Source organism: Littorina saxatilis, linkage group LG2, assembly GCF_037325665.1.
Source record: "Littorina saxatilis isolate snail1 linkage group LG2, US_GU_Lsax_2.0, whole genome shotgun sequence".
NCBI lineage: Eukaryota > Metazoa > Mollusca > Gastropoda > Littorinimorpha > Littorinidae > Littorina > Littorina saxatilis.
In genome coordinates, this window is record NC_090246.1 from 3,638,924 (window position 1) to 3,654,270 (window position 15,347).

At 42.5% G+C, this 15,347-nt stretch overlaps 1 protein-coding gene across 2 annotated transcripts in view; it reads right to left on the reverse strand.

The window, feature by feature from the left end:
- Positions 1-15,347, reverse strand: part of LOC138958029 (calcium uniporter protein, mitochondrial-like) — a 127,913-nt gene that overhangs the window by 48,952 nt on the left and 63,614 nt on the right. For both annotated transcript variants that reach the window (XR_011453270.1, XM_070329060.1), the window contains exon 5: positions 7,280-7,440. Coding sequence is in view for 1 of the 2 variants with exons in the window: in XM_070329060.1 (XP_070185161.1) it covers positions 7,280-7,440 (161 nt within the window). In the remaining variant the exon portion in view is untranslated. The remainder of the gene's footprint in view (positions 1-7,279; positions 7,441-15,347) is intronic.

Genomic DNA, 15,347 nt, shown 5'->3' on the forward strand with positions numbered 1-15,347 from the left:
TCTTCTTTCTCGTATTAATCTCTTCAAACCACAGGCTATGACATTACCCTGGTCGGAGAGAACTCAGAACCATCGAAATGATGACGGTGGATGTTGCACGCGAAAAGAAATACATCAGAATTACCGATTCTTCTCTTTAGTTTTTTCCCCACATTTTCTTAACATTTAAAAAGGGAAAAAACATCTCGAACCTCATTTCTCTTATCTCGCCTCCGCATTTGTTTAAGATTATATCGAACCTCAGTCCGTTTGTTTGTTTGTTTGTTTATTTGTTGCTTAACGTCCAGCCGACTACGCAGAGCCATATCAGGACGAGGAAGGGGGGGATGAAGGGGGCCACTTGTCAAGCGATTCCTGTTTACAAATGCACTAACCCATTACTTGTGTCCCAGCAGGCTTTAGTAAAACTAAATTAATACCTACTGGAAGATTACCAGTTTCCAGTATGTTAAAATAGGCTTAACCTATCTACTGCTGGACTTACATCAGAACACTAACAGATTAAACTATACATGAATCGCGAGACAAGCGGCAAGAGAAGGGATTTTTGGAAAAAATACAGGTGAATGAGCAAGAAGGCAGAAAAAAGAAAAGAATTCATGAAGAAAAAGAGAGCATGACAGGAAAGAGGAACCAAAAATCTACCTAACAGCAAACTAGAAAGCTCCTGCGGTTCCAAAAACAGGAGGGGCCTTTAATTTCATAACCGCAGTGCCCCACTGCGGGAACCTCAGTCCGTGTACACTTCTGCTTGCTATGGTTATCGTATAAACGGCCTAGTAAAACTTTGTAATGTCAACACGTGGTAAGCTTTTTCCTTCTTATCATTCCTTTCATTTGCCACGAAGTTAATTGAAAAACTTTACAAAGTTTTTATTTTAATTTTTTAATTTTTTTATCTGTCTTTGAAAATACAGTTATTTCTTTGTATTTAAAATCTATGTCACAGCCTCTGGTGTCCTTGTTCCATTAGCTCTGTGCGATGTGTTTTTTTCCTTTACCAAAAGTATAACGATTTATATGCAGCAGATATTTCTATTTCTTTCCCTGCGACCTGGGGAAGCGTTTGGGAATGGTATCCATGACTGAAATTAAAATTTATGGCTGAAGGTTTTCGACCGTTGAACATTTAAATGTCCGTCACGTGACACGCTGTCCACTGGGCCCTGCTTATGAGAAACAACCCTGATACAGTCAACAACAACAAAAACCCACACAAAAAAACACCCCCCAGCCTGCTCCACAAAATCGAGCAAGATTTACAGCGGACTTTGGCCATTCACCCTCCAGCACGTTCATGGTCATTATTTTGTTATTTTATTTCCTCGTTTTTTTAATTTTTTTCTCCAAATGAAACTTTTCCTTCTGATGTCCATGTCACTTTTTGTTTTTCCCTCAATAAACCAAAGGAAACATATTTGTAATCATTCAGTGTTCGTGTTCAGCGGACATGTCCAGTATGTTACCGGTTTATGAGAACATTCCGACAACGAAACACCGAGTTCACACGGCAGGCATGCCAGTTTTGATTGCATTTCAAAGTTTGTAGTATTAACAATTAACGACATTGCTATGTTATTTCATCTTTGTTTTACAGGCGGCCGTGGCCAGTTTTTGCGGCTTGTATTCACATTGTTTTTTTCTTTGTTTTTTCTTCTACTTTTTTGTTGTTATATATTTTTTTTTTGAGGGGGGGATCTCAGTTGCATGCAGGCTGCTTCAACCCTTTCTTTTTCCTTTCTGTTTAGCCTCTTTCTTTTTTTCATTTTTGTTGTTGACGGGGAGCATCCTTCTTCATTGATCTTTTTTTCTTTTTTTTTCCTGCTTTTTATATTAATGTTTCTACTTTAAATATACCTATATCATTAACAATACTATTTCTAAATGTATTTTAAACAACTTTTCTATATAACAATTCCCTCTCAAAAATGCATACAATATCCAGAGGGGAACCATATCACATATTCATTGTTGTTTATGACTATGAGCTATGCAGCTCGTATCACGCTGGTACGTGATCGTTGCGCTCAGTTCTTCATCACAACTTCGATTGAAGTTCCTGTATGCTGTGAGCTTTACTCATAAAACTGGCATGTGATTCCGTTCGTCTGTTGCAACTAAGCATTATCTTTTGATAGCTTTTACGTTATCACCATATTCGCACGCGCAGGAAACGTATTCTTCCTCGATAAATACAACTTTTGTCCATGCTACCTAGTCTGAGCTTACACTGAATAACAGGATCCAATTTTTGCTTGCAATTTGTCTTCATCGCCAATTTTGTCGATGATAACAAGGTCAAAATTTCCGGTGAGTATGGTGGTCCCATTTGCACGTGCAATTTATATTCAACTCATTCCACACTCGCATATCATGCTTATGTCCATATCAGCCCGTAACATCCCTGCCATTCCTGAACAGTTCATTTCGTGGGGCTTGCTTAACGTATAAATCTACCTCGGTTAGAGAGAGAAAGAGAGAGAGAGAGAAAGAGAGAGAGAGAAAGAGAGAGAGATTAAGAGAGAGATTAAGAGAGATTAAGAGAGAGATTAAGAGAGAGAAAGAGAGAGAGATTAAGAGAGAGAAAGAGAGAGACAGAGAGACAGAGAGAGAGAGAGAGGCAGACAGAGAGAGAGAGAGAGACAGAGGAGAGGAGAGGGAGAGGGAGAGGGAGAGGGAGAGAGAGAGAGAGAGAGAGAGAGAGAGAGAGAGAGAGAGAGGGAGGAGAGAGAGAGAGAGAGAGAGAGAGAGAGAGGAGAGAGACAGAGAGAGAGAGGAGAGGAGAGGGAGACAGAGACAGAGACAGAGAGCGAGCGAGCTGGCTGGCTGTCAATTTACGACCTTTGCGCAAAACGGCGGAAGTTCGATGCCTCCCTTGCGACGTTCAGCGTAAAAGGACAAACCACGAAAACAGATTTAGATTTGACGTCCACCAAATAAAGTGAGTGGATTGCCAGCAGTTGGATTCCCCTCCTGAGAGTGGCAATGTTCACGATAACTTCCTTCACTAGTGAACGATCGTGTACGCTATCACAGACCTGACCGGGCTTATACATGGGATAAGAGCACTCTTCCACTTCACACATACCTCCCCACCCACCGTCCTACAAACCTACCTACCTGCTTTCTGTTTCTGTTAACAGTTATGATTACAGTGAACATTTTTGACGGAATTGTTTGTTTGTTTGTTTGTTTGCTTGCTTAACGCCCAGCCGACCACGAAGGGCCATATCAGGGCGGTGCTGCTTTGACATATAACGTGCGCCACACACAAGACAGAAGTCGCAGCACAGGCTTCATGTCTCACCCAGTCACATTATTCTGACACCGGATCAACCAGTCCCCGCACTAACCCCATAATGCCAGACGCCAGACGAAGCAGCCACTAGATTGCCAATTTTAAAGTCTTAGGTATGACCCGGCCGGGGTTCGAACCCACGACCTCCCGATCACGGGGCGGACGCCTTACCACTAGGCGAACCGTGTTTGACGGAATTCATTTCACAGATTGACATAGGTGTCAAGTACGAAAATTCAGCCAAAACTAGGCATTCGGCACAGAAAACATGAAGGCTGAAGGTGTTTGCCGTGTGTCCAAGAGGAGGGTTGCTCGTATTGTTTTGCCAGGCAAAATCCTTAATGGATCCTTAGTGCTTTACTAGATAGTCTACTTGGAAGGACTACGGTTGTTTAAACGACAAACTGTGGTTGTGGGTCCACATCTGACAACAATATGTTGAGTGAATTCATGAAATTCTGATGTCCTCTCTTGAAACTGTTACTGCAAAACAACAACCTGTGGACGTAGATTTTAACCTGACTAAAATCACATAACAGCAGTCAATTCTTACACTTTTCATATCCTCTCCTGAGACTGTTCTTGTCAAATGATAAACCGTTTTAAGCTGATTCAAATTCGACTACTACCCATGAATTAAAACTTAAAATATTGATACCTCTCTTGATACTGACCTCTCTTGAGACTGTCCTTGTTAAACGATAAACCGTCGAAGCAGATTTAAATTTGACTGCAACCCAAAAGACCGTGTGAATTTTTAGACTTTCAATTCCTGTCAGACAGACTTTTTTTGGTTTTTGTTGTTGTTGTTGTTGTATACATAAAAACAGTACGGCTGTTTGCCAGTGACCCATTGAAGTACATTAATTTTGTCGTTTTTTGTCAATAAATTCATTACTGACAGCAGGCGTTTACGCAGATACGAAGAAAAGGCCAGCTTGGTGCATTTTTTTGTCAAGTAAAGCAGTTTTAAAGGCCAGCTTGGTGCATTTGTTTGTCAAGTAAAGCAGTTATAAAGGCCAGCTTGGTGAATTTGTTTGTCAAGTAAAGCAGTTTTAAAGGCCAGCTTGGTGCATTTGTTTGTCAAGTAAAGCAGTTATAAAGGCCAGCTTGGTGCATTTGTTTGTCAAGTAAAGCAGTTATAAAGGCCAGCTTGGTGCATTTGTTCGTCAAGTAAAGCAGTTATAAAGGCCAGCTTGGTGCATTTGTTTGTCAAGTAAAGCAGTTATAAAGGCCAGCTTGGTGCATTTGTTTGTCAAGTAAAGCAGTTATAAAGGCCAGCTTGGTGCATTTGTTTGTCAAGTAAAGCAGTTATAAAGGCCAGCTTGGTGCATTTGTTTGTCAAGTAAAGCAGTTATAAAGGCCAGCTTGGTGCATTTGTTTGTCAAGTAAAGCAGTTATAAAGGACAGCTTGGTGCATTTGTTTGTCAAGTAAAGCAGTTTTGATACGCTTCACGTGCAAGTGAACTTTGGACAAGCCCGAAAGGCAAAATTTGTTGTTTTTTTGCACTCAATCGTATTTAAACCACTTTCGTAAAGCACTCACTGACGACTGGCTTCTGGGATTAACCTACAGAAAATGTTTGAGGTGAAATGTCCACACATGTTTAATTTTTTTAAAAAATTTATAAAGCAATTTGGTAGGTTTTTCGTTTGTTTTTTTGTGAATGGAAGATTTAATCATGGACAAAAACATTCAGATTCACTTGTTCGTCAACCTGGTGGTATATAAAGTGGACGAACAGACCAACAAAAAACACCGAGATGATTAACAGAAAATCGCTTAGTTGGATGTCGTTCCCTTCATTTCAAGATGACGAGAGTCAAAGAGAAAAAACAAATCATTTCAACATGACGAGAGACAAAGATAAACAAACAATACGAAAAAAACACCACACAGAAACAAAGAAATAGACAGAAACGTGAATTAACTCTCGGTTGACAGTCAGAACGAGTTACAGAAAAAGCATTGACAGCTTCCTTAGCGTCCTGCATGTGCTTAATACTTCACTCCCCTGCACGTCCATAGATCGAGCCAATTACATTACGGCTGATTGATCGACCTTTGCGGAATATCGATCCCACAAAACCACTTTTGTCCTGGTCGGGGGACAAAAAACGGGCGAAATAAAAAAATAAAAAAAAGTAAGGTAGAAAGAAAAAAAATTGTGAGAAAAGAAAAAAAAGTTTCCGATACTCCCGATTCACTTTGTCACCCCTCTTTCCCCAACACAGCCATCAAGGAAGGCTTGCGGCCTGGCGTCCATTCAGAGGTTTATGTCGCACCTGCTGCTAGCGAAGCAACCCCTTTCTTTTATTCTGTTATCTTTCTTTCAGTGTATTAAGTGTGATAATAACGGGAGAGTCTTTAAAGGCGCAGTACTTCTCGTGTTGATTATTGAACCTACTTCATTTTTAACGCTCTTTTGAACATTATTACAACATTACAATCCAGAGCTGTGGCAAGGTAGTGGAAGACTGTCTGAACTGTTCCAAAATCAATGCTAAAACAGCCTACAAACTGTATATACACCAAATAGATTAAAATTAAAAATTCCTCGGTCTTGCGATGTCATAAAATCTTCTAAATCCCGTCATGCACTAATACACAAAACTATTGAATGATCTGTTTTAGCTAGTTCTGGGCCGTCCAGTGATTACAAACAGGCAGTTCTTCTAGGACTGGAACCGTTGTCAGACCAGCATTTTTTGGTTGGTCCTCAGGGAGAATATCGCCTTTTGTCACACATTTATCAACCGCGGCCTTGGTCGATAAGGATGAAACAAAAGACGATATGGTCCCCTCGGACCAACAAAAAAGCTGGTCTGTCAAAAATCCATCAAACATCTTATAGTAACTAATTGATGGCTAATTGAAACTTTGTCTACTGTTGCTAGTCTGGATTATACGCAGTCTGCGTGCTGTTGCGCCACGCTTAATCAGCAGGGTAGTTGACTGACTCTGGAGGTTTACGTCCTCAGATATGGTGTGATATTTTCACTCTAACAAGCTCACAGCGTGGTACGATAATGAGAATGAGAGACGAGAGATGATGCATGCGTGTTTTCGTGTTTTCCAAGCCCTGAGACTTTCGCTGTGAGTTTGGTATCTTTTTTGTGCGCATGTGTGCACACGGGGGTGTTCGGACACCGAAGAGAGTCTACACAAAGTTGAGCAGGCTAGCTAATTTGATTAGGTCACCAGGGGGTTGTGACTGACTTGATCAGCAGGACTCTAACCCATTATCGGCATGTCATGCAGTTCATAACGCCTGACGTTTGACTGCACTACCAGCTAGCCTCCGTCTTTCTTGGCTTCTCCATATTCTGATATAACCCAGCCTCAGCATTTACTGCAGTTGTTACTGCCTACAGCTTGATTTTATTATCTAACCTTTTTTGTGTGTTGCTTTTTTATCTCTGTCTTCTTTGATATTGGAGTCCCTCTTTTCTTGAGACGTTTCTGGAGAGTCTCATTTCATTATGTCTCTTTGAGTCAGTCTCTGGTCTGTATCCGTGCATTATAGAAAGAGAAAGAGAGAGAGAGAGAGAGAGAGAGAGAGAGAGAGAGAGAGAGAGAAGACTGACAGACAGACAGACAGACAGGAAGAGAGAGAGAGAGAGAGAGAGAGAGAGAGAGAGAGAGAGAAAGAGAAAGAGAGAGAGAAAGAAAGAGAGAGAGAGAAGAAAAAAAAGAGAGAGAGAGAGGTGTTTTTGTATGTGGTGTGGTGTGGTGTGGTGTGGTGTGGGTGTGGGTGTGTGTGTGTGTGTGTGCGTGCGCGCATGCGTCTGTGTGCAGAACATTCTACCACCCCGGGTTTCACTCCTGATACACAGTGAGAGTATAAGCAGAGAGTGACTGGCCTGTTCTAGCTGTGTGTCTTGAGGTCCTCAAAATGTTCTTGCAGGACGTCCAAATCCCGACCCCACCAAGGAATCCCTCCTGATACACAGTGAGAGTATGCACGGAGAGTGACTGACCTGTTCTAGCGGTGCGATCTGTGTCTTGAGGTCCTCGAGGCGTTGCTGCAGTTCCTTCTCGCGCTGTAGCTGGTACTCCTCCACATGCAGCGAGCTGTACAGCTGGCTCAGCAGCTGCTTCACGTCCGACAGGGTCTGGGCGTCTTCACTCACCAGGGGCTCTGTAACACAGGTTATACCTTGATTGAAACACTGTAATGAGCTACATCAAGACAGTGTTCTATGTATGATACAGTAACAAATCAGCTGCTTCAGGTCCGACAGTGTCTGAGTGTCCTCAAACACCAGAAGTTCTGTAACATTGTCCAAACCTTACATGAAACACTTTGTGCAATTAATTTAGCAGAATGATATTGGCGTCACTTCCGAAATTAATTCCATAAAATATTCTCAGTCTGCGCAGGAAGCAGGCATATGTTTAGCTTGCATGGTGCTCTGTCGTGAACATGATCGCTCACAGGAAGAGTGTATGCCTTCAACAAAAGTTTAATATTACGATCTATTCATGCTAACTCGTATTAAATGGTCATGCAGTCCGTATTTTGTTGATGATGACTAGTATCAAATAAGACACGAGAACATAAAATGGTCATGCAGTCCGTATTTTGTTGATGATGACTAGCATCAAATAAGACATGAGAACATAAAATGGTCATGCAGTCCGTATTTTGTTGATGATGACTAGCATCAAATAAGACATGAGAACATAAAATGGTCATGCAGTCCGTATTTTGTTGATGATGACTAGTATCAAATAAGACACGAGAACATAAAATGGTCATGCAGTCCGTATTTTGTTGATGATGACTAGTATCAAAATAAGACATGAGAACATAAAATGGTCATGCAGTCCGTATTTTGTTGATGATGACTAGTATCAAATAAGACATGAGAACATAAAATGGTCATGCAGTCCGTATTTTGTTGATGATGACTAGTATCAAATAAGACACGAGAACATAAAATGGTCATGCAGTCCGTATTTTGTTGATGATGACTAGTATCAAAATAAGACATGAGAACATAAAATGGTCATGCAGTCCGTATTTTGTTGATGATGACTAGTATCAAATAAGACATGAGAACATAAAATGGTCAACAAGGAGGAAATAAGGTTGGCCAAATCCAAAATAAAACAACACTAAGAAGATGTTATCAGTTTTTCTTAACCCTGATGTAAGAGATGAGATGAAAAAAATTTGATCCACACATGAGGAGTGTTGCACACAGCTTCAAAATCAATTAAACAATGGCGACTGCACGTGAGAGGGAACAATAAAGAGACCAAAAAGCAATGTACTCACGTTAAAATGACGAACACGGAACGAATAACAGCGACGTTTCGACCTAAGGGACTTCTTCAATCACAAAAACACAAAAGTACACACACACACAAAGAAGAAGAAAGACGATAGAACAGATAAAGAGGAGAATAACTGACAAAACAATTGCACTGCACAAACCAACAAATGACAAAGACAGAGAAGCAAGGGAAGCTACTCGAGAGGAAGCCAACAATAACACAGGCAAGAAAAAGTTAGAGTTGAAAAGCGGCAGTTTTGAGGTCTGTAGACCAAACAAAATGTGGGGGGGGGGGGGGGATGAATGGGAACGAAAGAGGAAACTCACGTACCCGTGCGCGCGCGCACACACACACACACACACACACACACACACACACACACACACACACACACACACACACACACACACGCACACACGCACACGCTGACACAAGGTGGAACAGCGGGGGGAAGGTTTAGATGAATGAATTAACGGCGGATGTTAGCTTCAAAATCAATTTAATGTGTCCATATTTCATATCCATGAACACCCAGAGAGCCCCAAAAGGAGGAAGATTCTCATGCCTAACAGATCAATGCATGCCATCCAATCAGTGTAATATTTCACAATTCCAATATGCAAAGCAAACTATACTAAAAACACAACCGCGTTTGCCTAACCCTTTTTAGATCCATCGATCACGCCTCACTGAAATAGATAGAGATAAGATGAGCCGGCCACATGCACATCCAATCAATAAGGGAAAAATAATCACGGTAAACACCCAGATCCCACCCGCTCGCACGCACACACACACACACACACACACACACACACACACACACACACACACACACACACACACACACACACACACACACACACACACACATACATCATGAGGAGAGAAAATCTAAAATTAAAAATATTTATTGCCGATAACGCAGACAGGTTGAAATTGCCTAACTTCTACCAGGGCACACTGAATACTCCCTCCCCTCACTGGCCCCCTCCCCACCCCCTATCCAAACCTCGGAAACAAATACAAAAACTGTAGATCCTGACACTGCAGACTAGGATAGATCACGGGGGTACAGCGCATCTCTGACACTATAACGCGGAGCCTGCTTCGTCCCAAAAACCTGTCAATTACGGCCACCCTCTGATGAGAGGACAAAAAACGATGAGAGAAAAGAGTGGACTGTACTGGAATAGAACCGTCGATAGGACGTGGACGTGTCTGTAACACAAGGCCTGTTTGGGCGGAACAGATGCGGTAATTGGACTCGGTGACGTTTCTCACACTTGATACAGCGCTGCGGGGATCCAATGCATTCCGCCCGTCAGGCTTTACCGAGACTGAGTGCAAAACTGGATTAGAAAAGATTGGATGTCTTCTGTCTGAGACGTTTTTTTTTCCCCTTAGCAGGGTCTGCAGTTACTACCAAAGGCCGTGTGGTCTGGCACGGTGGGACGCCTCCTTTGAATACCGCCAACATCTGATCCAATCCGGCTGACAAAGGAAAGGGTCTTGATATGAACGTGCATTAACGGACCTTAATAACAGTTCTTTCGAAAAGCAATGCCATAAACAAGGGGATTCTTAAATCGTTTTTTTAAGGAGGAGGAGGAGAAGAGAGAGAGAGAGAGAGAGAGAGAGAGAGAGAGAGAGAGAGAGAGAGAGAGAGAGAGAGAGAGAGAGAGAGAGAGAGATATTTTACTTCTTTTCTTTTCTTTTTTTAATCGCCAATACACATGCTTTGGTCCCACTGAGTTCTGCATATGACTTGAGAGCGGAGTTGTGCGTCCTACCCGATAAAGCGATGCCTTGCAGAATACATCCACAGCAAACGTCGCTCCAAGACACAGAAGAAAGTGTAGATTAATTCATGCCCAAGTTAGTGTTCAGAGGGCAGCGTCTGAGTACAGACAGTCACGACAGAGGACACTTTCTGAGTGGAATCTGGTAAAGCCGAACATCCGTCTCCGGGGGACCAAGCCTTGTCGTAGTAGAAGGCCACAGGGCCAGGGCTAAATAAAGTTAAGCGTTGCCACCACGATAAACTAGAGCTACATCTGCCACACGCCGATGTTGGCCTTTAACGTAGTGCGCAATGACATGGCTCATACCCGTACGTCGGTGGAGCCAGAGGCTGGTGTGTGCTTGTATTATTCCGAATCCCAACCTCGCCCCCCCCCCCCCCCCCCCCCCCGCATCGAACAGTAGTACTCTCACGTCGTTCCTACTGAAATATAAACTTATATTTTCAGGCCATGCATAGCCTTCAATTCATGTCATCACTGGTAAGACATCAACACACTCTTGTGGTTCTAATTTCATGTTCATAAAATTAATGTCGTTGTCTAGAAAGCAATTTGCTGAACATTGGTTGCTTTCGGGGGATTAACCATGCCTCTTCTCCCTGAATGTTCCGCTACAACAACAACAACAACAACAACAACATTGAAAGAAATATAACATTTCCCCAGCTTAACGCCATTTGTGAGATAAGATATGACGGAGGGAAGACACAGTAGGCTATTCGCATGACCGGGTCCTAACCCTTCCTTTAATTGTAATTCAACACAAATAATCCCCTTCCATTTTCTGTAAATGAGCAATGCATTAGATCCTGATGACAGTCCAAAACCCCTTGCAATAAAATGTCATCATAGCGTTGCTTGAATTAAAACACAATGATTAATAATAATGGCTGTATTACAACATTCCACTCAAGAAGAAAATCAGCACCGTGAATCAAACGCAAAGGCGAAAACCAGAGGTCAGAAACATCGAAACAAAGGGGTTTACGCGGTGCACAGAGCAATCTCATGCAAAATTCAACGTGGCATTCCAAGTCATTTGATTAAGCGGCTTGGAGTAAATACAATTTCGGAGAACATCAACGGCATTTAAATAATGCACGATGATCCCAAGAACACACTGCGGTCTGTTTCTTTTTACATTTAGTCAAGTTTTGACTAAATGTTTTAACGTAGAGGGGGGAATCGAGACGAGGGTATGGTGTATGTGTGTGTGTGTGTGTGTGTGTGTAGAGCGATTCAGAGAAAACTACTGGACCGATCTTCATGAAACTTGACATGAGAGATCCTGAGTATGGTATCTCCAGACGGTTTTTTTTCCATTTTTTTGATAAATGTCTTTGATGACGTCATATCCGGCTTTTCGTGAAAGTTGAGGCGGCACTGTCACGCTCTCATTTTTCAACCAAATTGGTTGCAAATTTGGTCAAGTAATCTTCGACGAAGCCCGGACTTTGGTATTCCATTTAAGCTTGAAGGCTTAAAAATTAATGAATGAGTTTGCTCATTAAAGGTGTCATTAAAATCGATTTTTCGCAAACAGATTGCATCGTATTCTTCATCACTTTCTGAATCTAAAAAAATATATACATATGTCATGTTTACTCTTAAAATGTGATCACAATTAACGAAAATAGATTAATTAGTCTTACGATTAAAATTTTAAGAAATCGATCCAAAAATGATTTCATCTTATTCTTTATCATTTCCTGATTCCAAAAACATATAGATATGATAGGTTGTATTCAAAACAAGCTCAGAAAGTTAACAAGAATACAGAAAAGCGCGCTTTCCTGCTTAGCACAATACGCTACCGCGCTAATCTGGCGTGTCAATATCACTACGTTTTGCACGTGGGAGGTGAGCGATTTCCTTCACGCGGGGATTGACGAAGCTGTACTGTCTTGGTGAAAAAATACAATGCGTTCAGTTTCATCCCGTGAGTTCGACAGCTTGACTAAATGTAATAATTTCGCCTTACGCGACTTGTTCTCTCTTACTCTGCTATCCACACAGCCAGGCGTGTTTCTCCCCAAAAGATTGCAAGAGACCAATGAGCTTCTTTTCTCTTCCGATGGTACCTACCTCCAACACAAAAGAAAGAATCATATATGCGAAAACCAGAGCAATTCTTTGCTGGACGGGGATGAAGCTTAATCTGGAATAGGCGTTTAGAACGTCAATTAAATGGTGATTTCGGTGGGTTTTCTGGTCACAAATGAGATTAAAGCCTCAAATTAAGCGGTCACTTGACGAAGCTGGTTGCACGGAGCTTTGTCATTGAACTTTTGGTAAATGCACTTCGGGATCAAATGTTACCCTGAGAGAGAGAGAGGGGGGGGGGGGAGAGAAAGAGAGAGAGAGAGGGGGGGAGAGAGAGAGAGAGAGAGAGAGAGAGAGAGAGAGAGAGAGAGAGAGAGACAGACAGACAGAGAGAAAGAGAGACAGACAGAGAGAAAGAGAGACAGAGAGAGACAGAGACGGAGACAGAGAGAGAGAGAGAGACAGACAGAGAGAGAGACAGAGAGAGACAGAGAGAGACGGAGACAGAGAGAGATGAGCACAATCATAGACAAACAAACGCTGCACTTTTACAGGACAGAGCAAATACTGGAGGATTGGCTTACATTTGTGTAGGCAGAGAAAGTTGCAAAACTGACACTGCAGTGTGTATTCGGAGCAAAGAATTTAATACAAAAAACAACATTATTACCCAACAATAACGTAAAGGTTGCGTCGATTGGCCGATAATACCCCACAGTCAATGCAAACAAATGAGTATTTCCAATATGCCCGCACATAACGAGGCTTTCTGTATGCATTACTTTATCACCCTCGGCAGATCCTCGACGACCTTTCTTGTGTAAATGGTTCTATCATCCTCCTTGGCACCCACTGTTTACTTTCAATTCGACGAGTTAGCGAAACAGTCACACATTTGACATCCCCGTGACCCCAACCCGCGTTTTGATTGGTGAGCAAAAGAGAGACAATGGTGTAATATAATGCCGAGTATTGGATACAGTCATAAGGCAATAATTCCCGCCGACCTCTGAGAAAGAGTTTCGCCTTTCTGATATTGACTGGCACAGAGATCCGCCGACTCGCTCGCAAGGGACGGAAAAAGTGCTCAATATACTGCCAGATCATCACCGTAGCTAATATGTTACTACCGATTTTACCTCCGGAAGCGTGGCCAAGGGGGACCACCGCCAAGAAGTGTTTGCATGGAGAGCAAAAAATGCCGAGATGGATATCTTCATCGTCTTGGCCTCAGTCCAGACGAGAGGATGTTCTTTCGCCTGCTGCCAACAAGAACCCTTACAACTTCCGCCTAGGAAAAACGGTCGATTTCTTCTTTGATTTCAGTCCAGACTGAACGGTATTCCTTCTCCATATGGCAGCGCACAGAAACCCAATGTACTTATTTTCTTTTGAAGGGCAAATGAAGTCTGTCGCGGCCTTGAATCGTTGTAGTTCAAATTACTGGTTGTCGTAAAATACTGAACTAATCCTTTGTATTGATTTTTAGCATCTCCTACGCACGCAATGCAAAAAGACAAAAAAAAAGCAACTGCTACAGATCGCAGGATATATGCAAAGGCACCAGAAAGAAGATGATGGTTGTTTTTATCAACATCGTAAATGTTTCTGCAGGACTGCAGTTATGTATAAGAATCTCTCATAATAAAACAGTATTAAAAAATAAAATTCTCATTTCAATCATATTCATTAACTACACAAAAGCTAAAGCAAACCTGAGATGTTTAATAAAAACAGGAAAACGGTTTCAGGAGGCTACAAAATAGTGCTTCATCCACGTTGCGACCAAAAAATGAAGAGAAAATAACAAGCAAGCACACACAACAAACGTCGTATCAATCGATGTCTGGGTTAATAAATAAAAAAAAATTAAAAAAATAAAAATATAAACGCGATCCTAGCACCGCTTCCAGGCACAAATTTCTGCATACTCGGATGTTTATAATCTGCCCTTATTTCCTTGTCAGGGATGTCAGAGGGGGATGCACCAAATGACTTGATGAGGGGAATAGGAGACAGTCAGGGACAAAGACAGACAGACAGATAAACAGACGCGTGCACCCGCGCACACACACACACACACACACACACACACACACACGCGCGCGCGCGCGCGCGCGACAAAAATATATAGTAAACCCGGATTTCCGAGAGGAGCTTCTGGAGGCTTGTGGCTTTCACGGGATCGTTGGCATCCCACTCGCTGTCACCTCATCACACCTAATAGCAAAGCCGTGTCCTTTCCTCTCGCATTGATCCTCAGCACCACGGACATAGCCTGCTTAACCCCCCTGGTCACCCCCCCCCCCTTTCCCCCCACTTTGCATTGTTCTAATGCCATGATCGTGGTTTGTTCCAACGTGACAGCACAACACACGGTTCTGTGAAAGGTCCCACACCGAAGGAACGTCTGTTCAGTTTCAAGAAATCGTGTTCCAAAGTTCCCCTCTACTCTCCCCCCTCTCATTCACCCACCCCTTCCCACCCTCCTCATTTCATTGATGGCCGCAGGAGCGGTTATCTATTGCAATGCATTCGGAGAGCTGACATGTCTCGTTTTGTTACCGTTCTCACGAGATCAGTTACAGTTTTTTTTTCTCTCTCTCTTTCTCTCTCTCTCTCTCTGTATGTATGTATGTCTGTGTCTCCCTCTGAGTCTCTCCGCTTCTGTCTTTCTATGTCTGTCTATGTGTGTGTGTGTCTCTCTCTCTCGCTCTCTCTCTCTCTCATCCGACTCCTGGCACACAGGTCAAAGCAGAGGTTAACTTGAGTGCACGTGTACCTAGCAGGAGGGGGGTGATTCGGGTCAGAAGTGGGGTAAAGCACTTTTGTCTTCAGTCTTTGGGTTATAGCTTTCAGTGGAGAAGATGCCAACATGAAATTGCACTATGCTCTACTATTTATTGTCCTTGTCTAT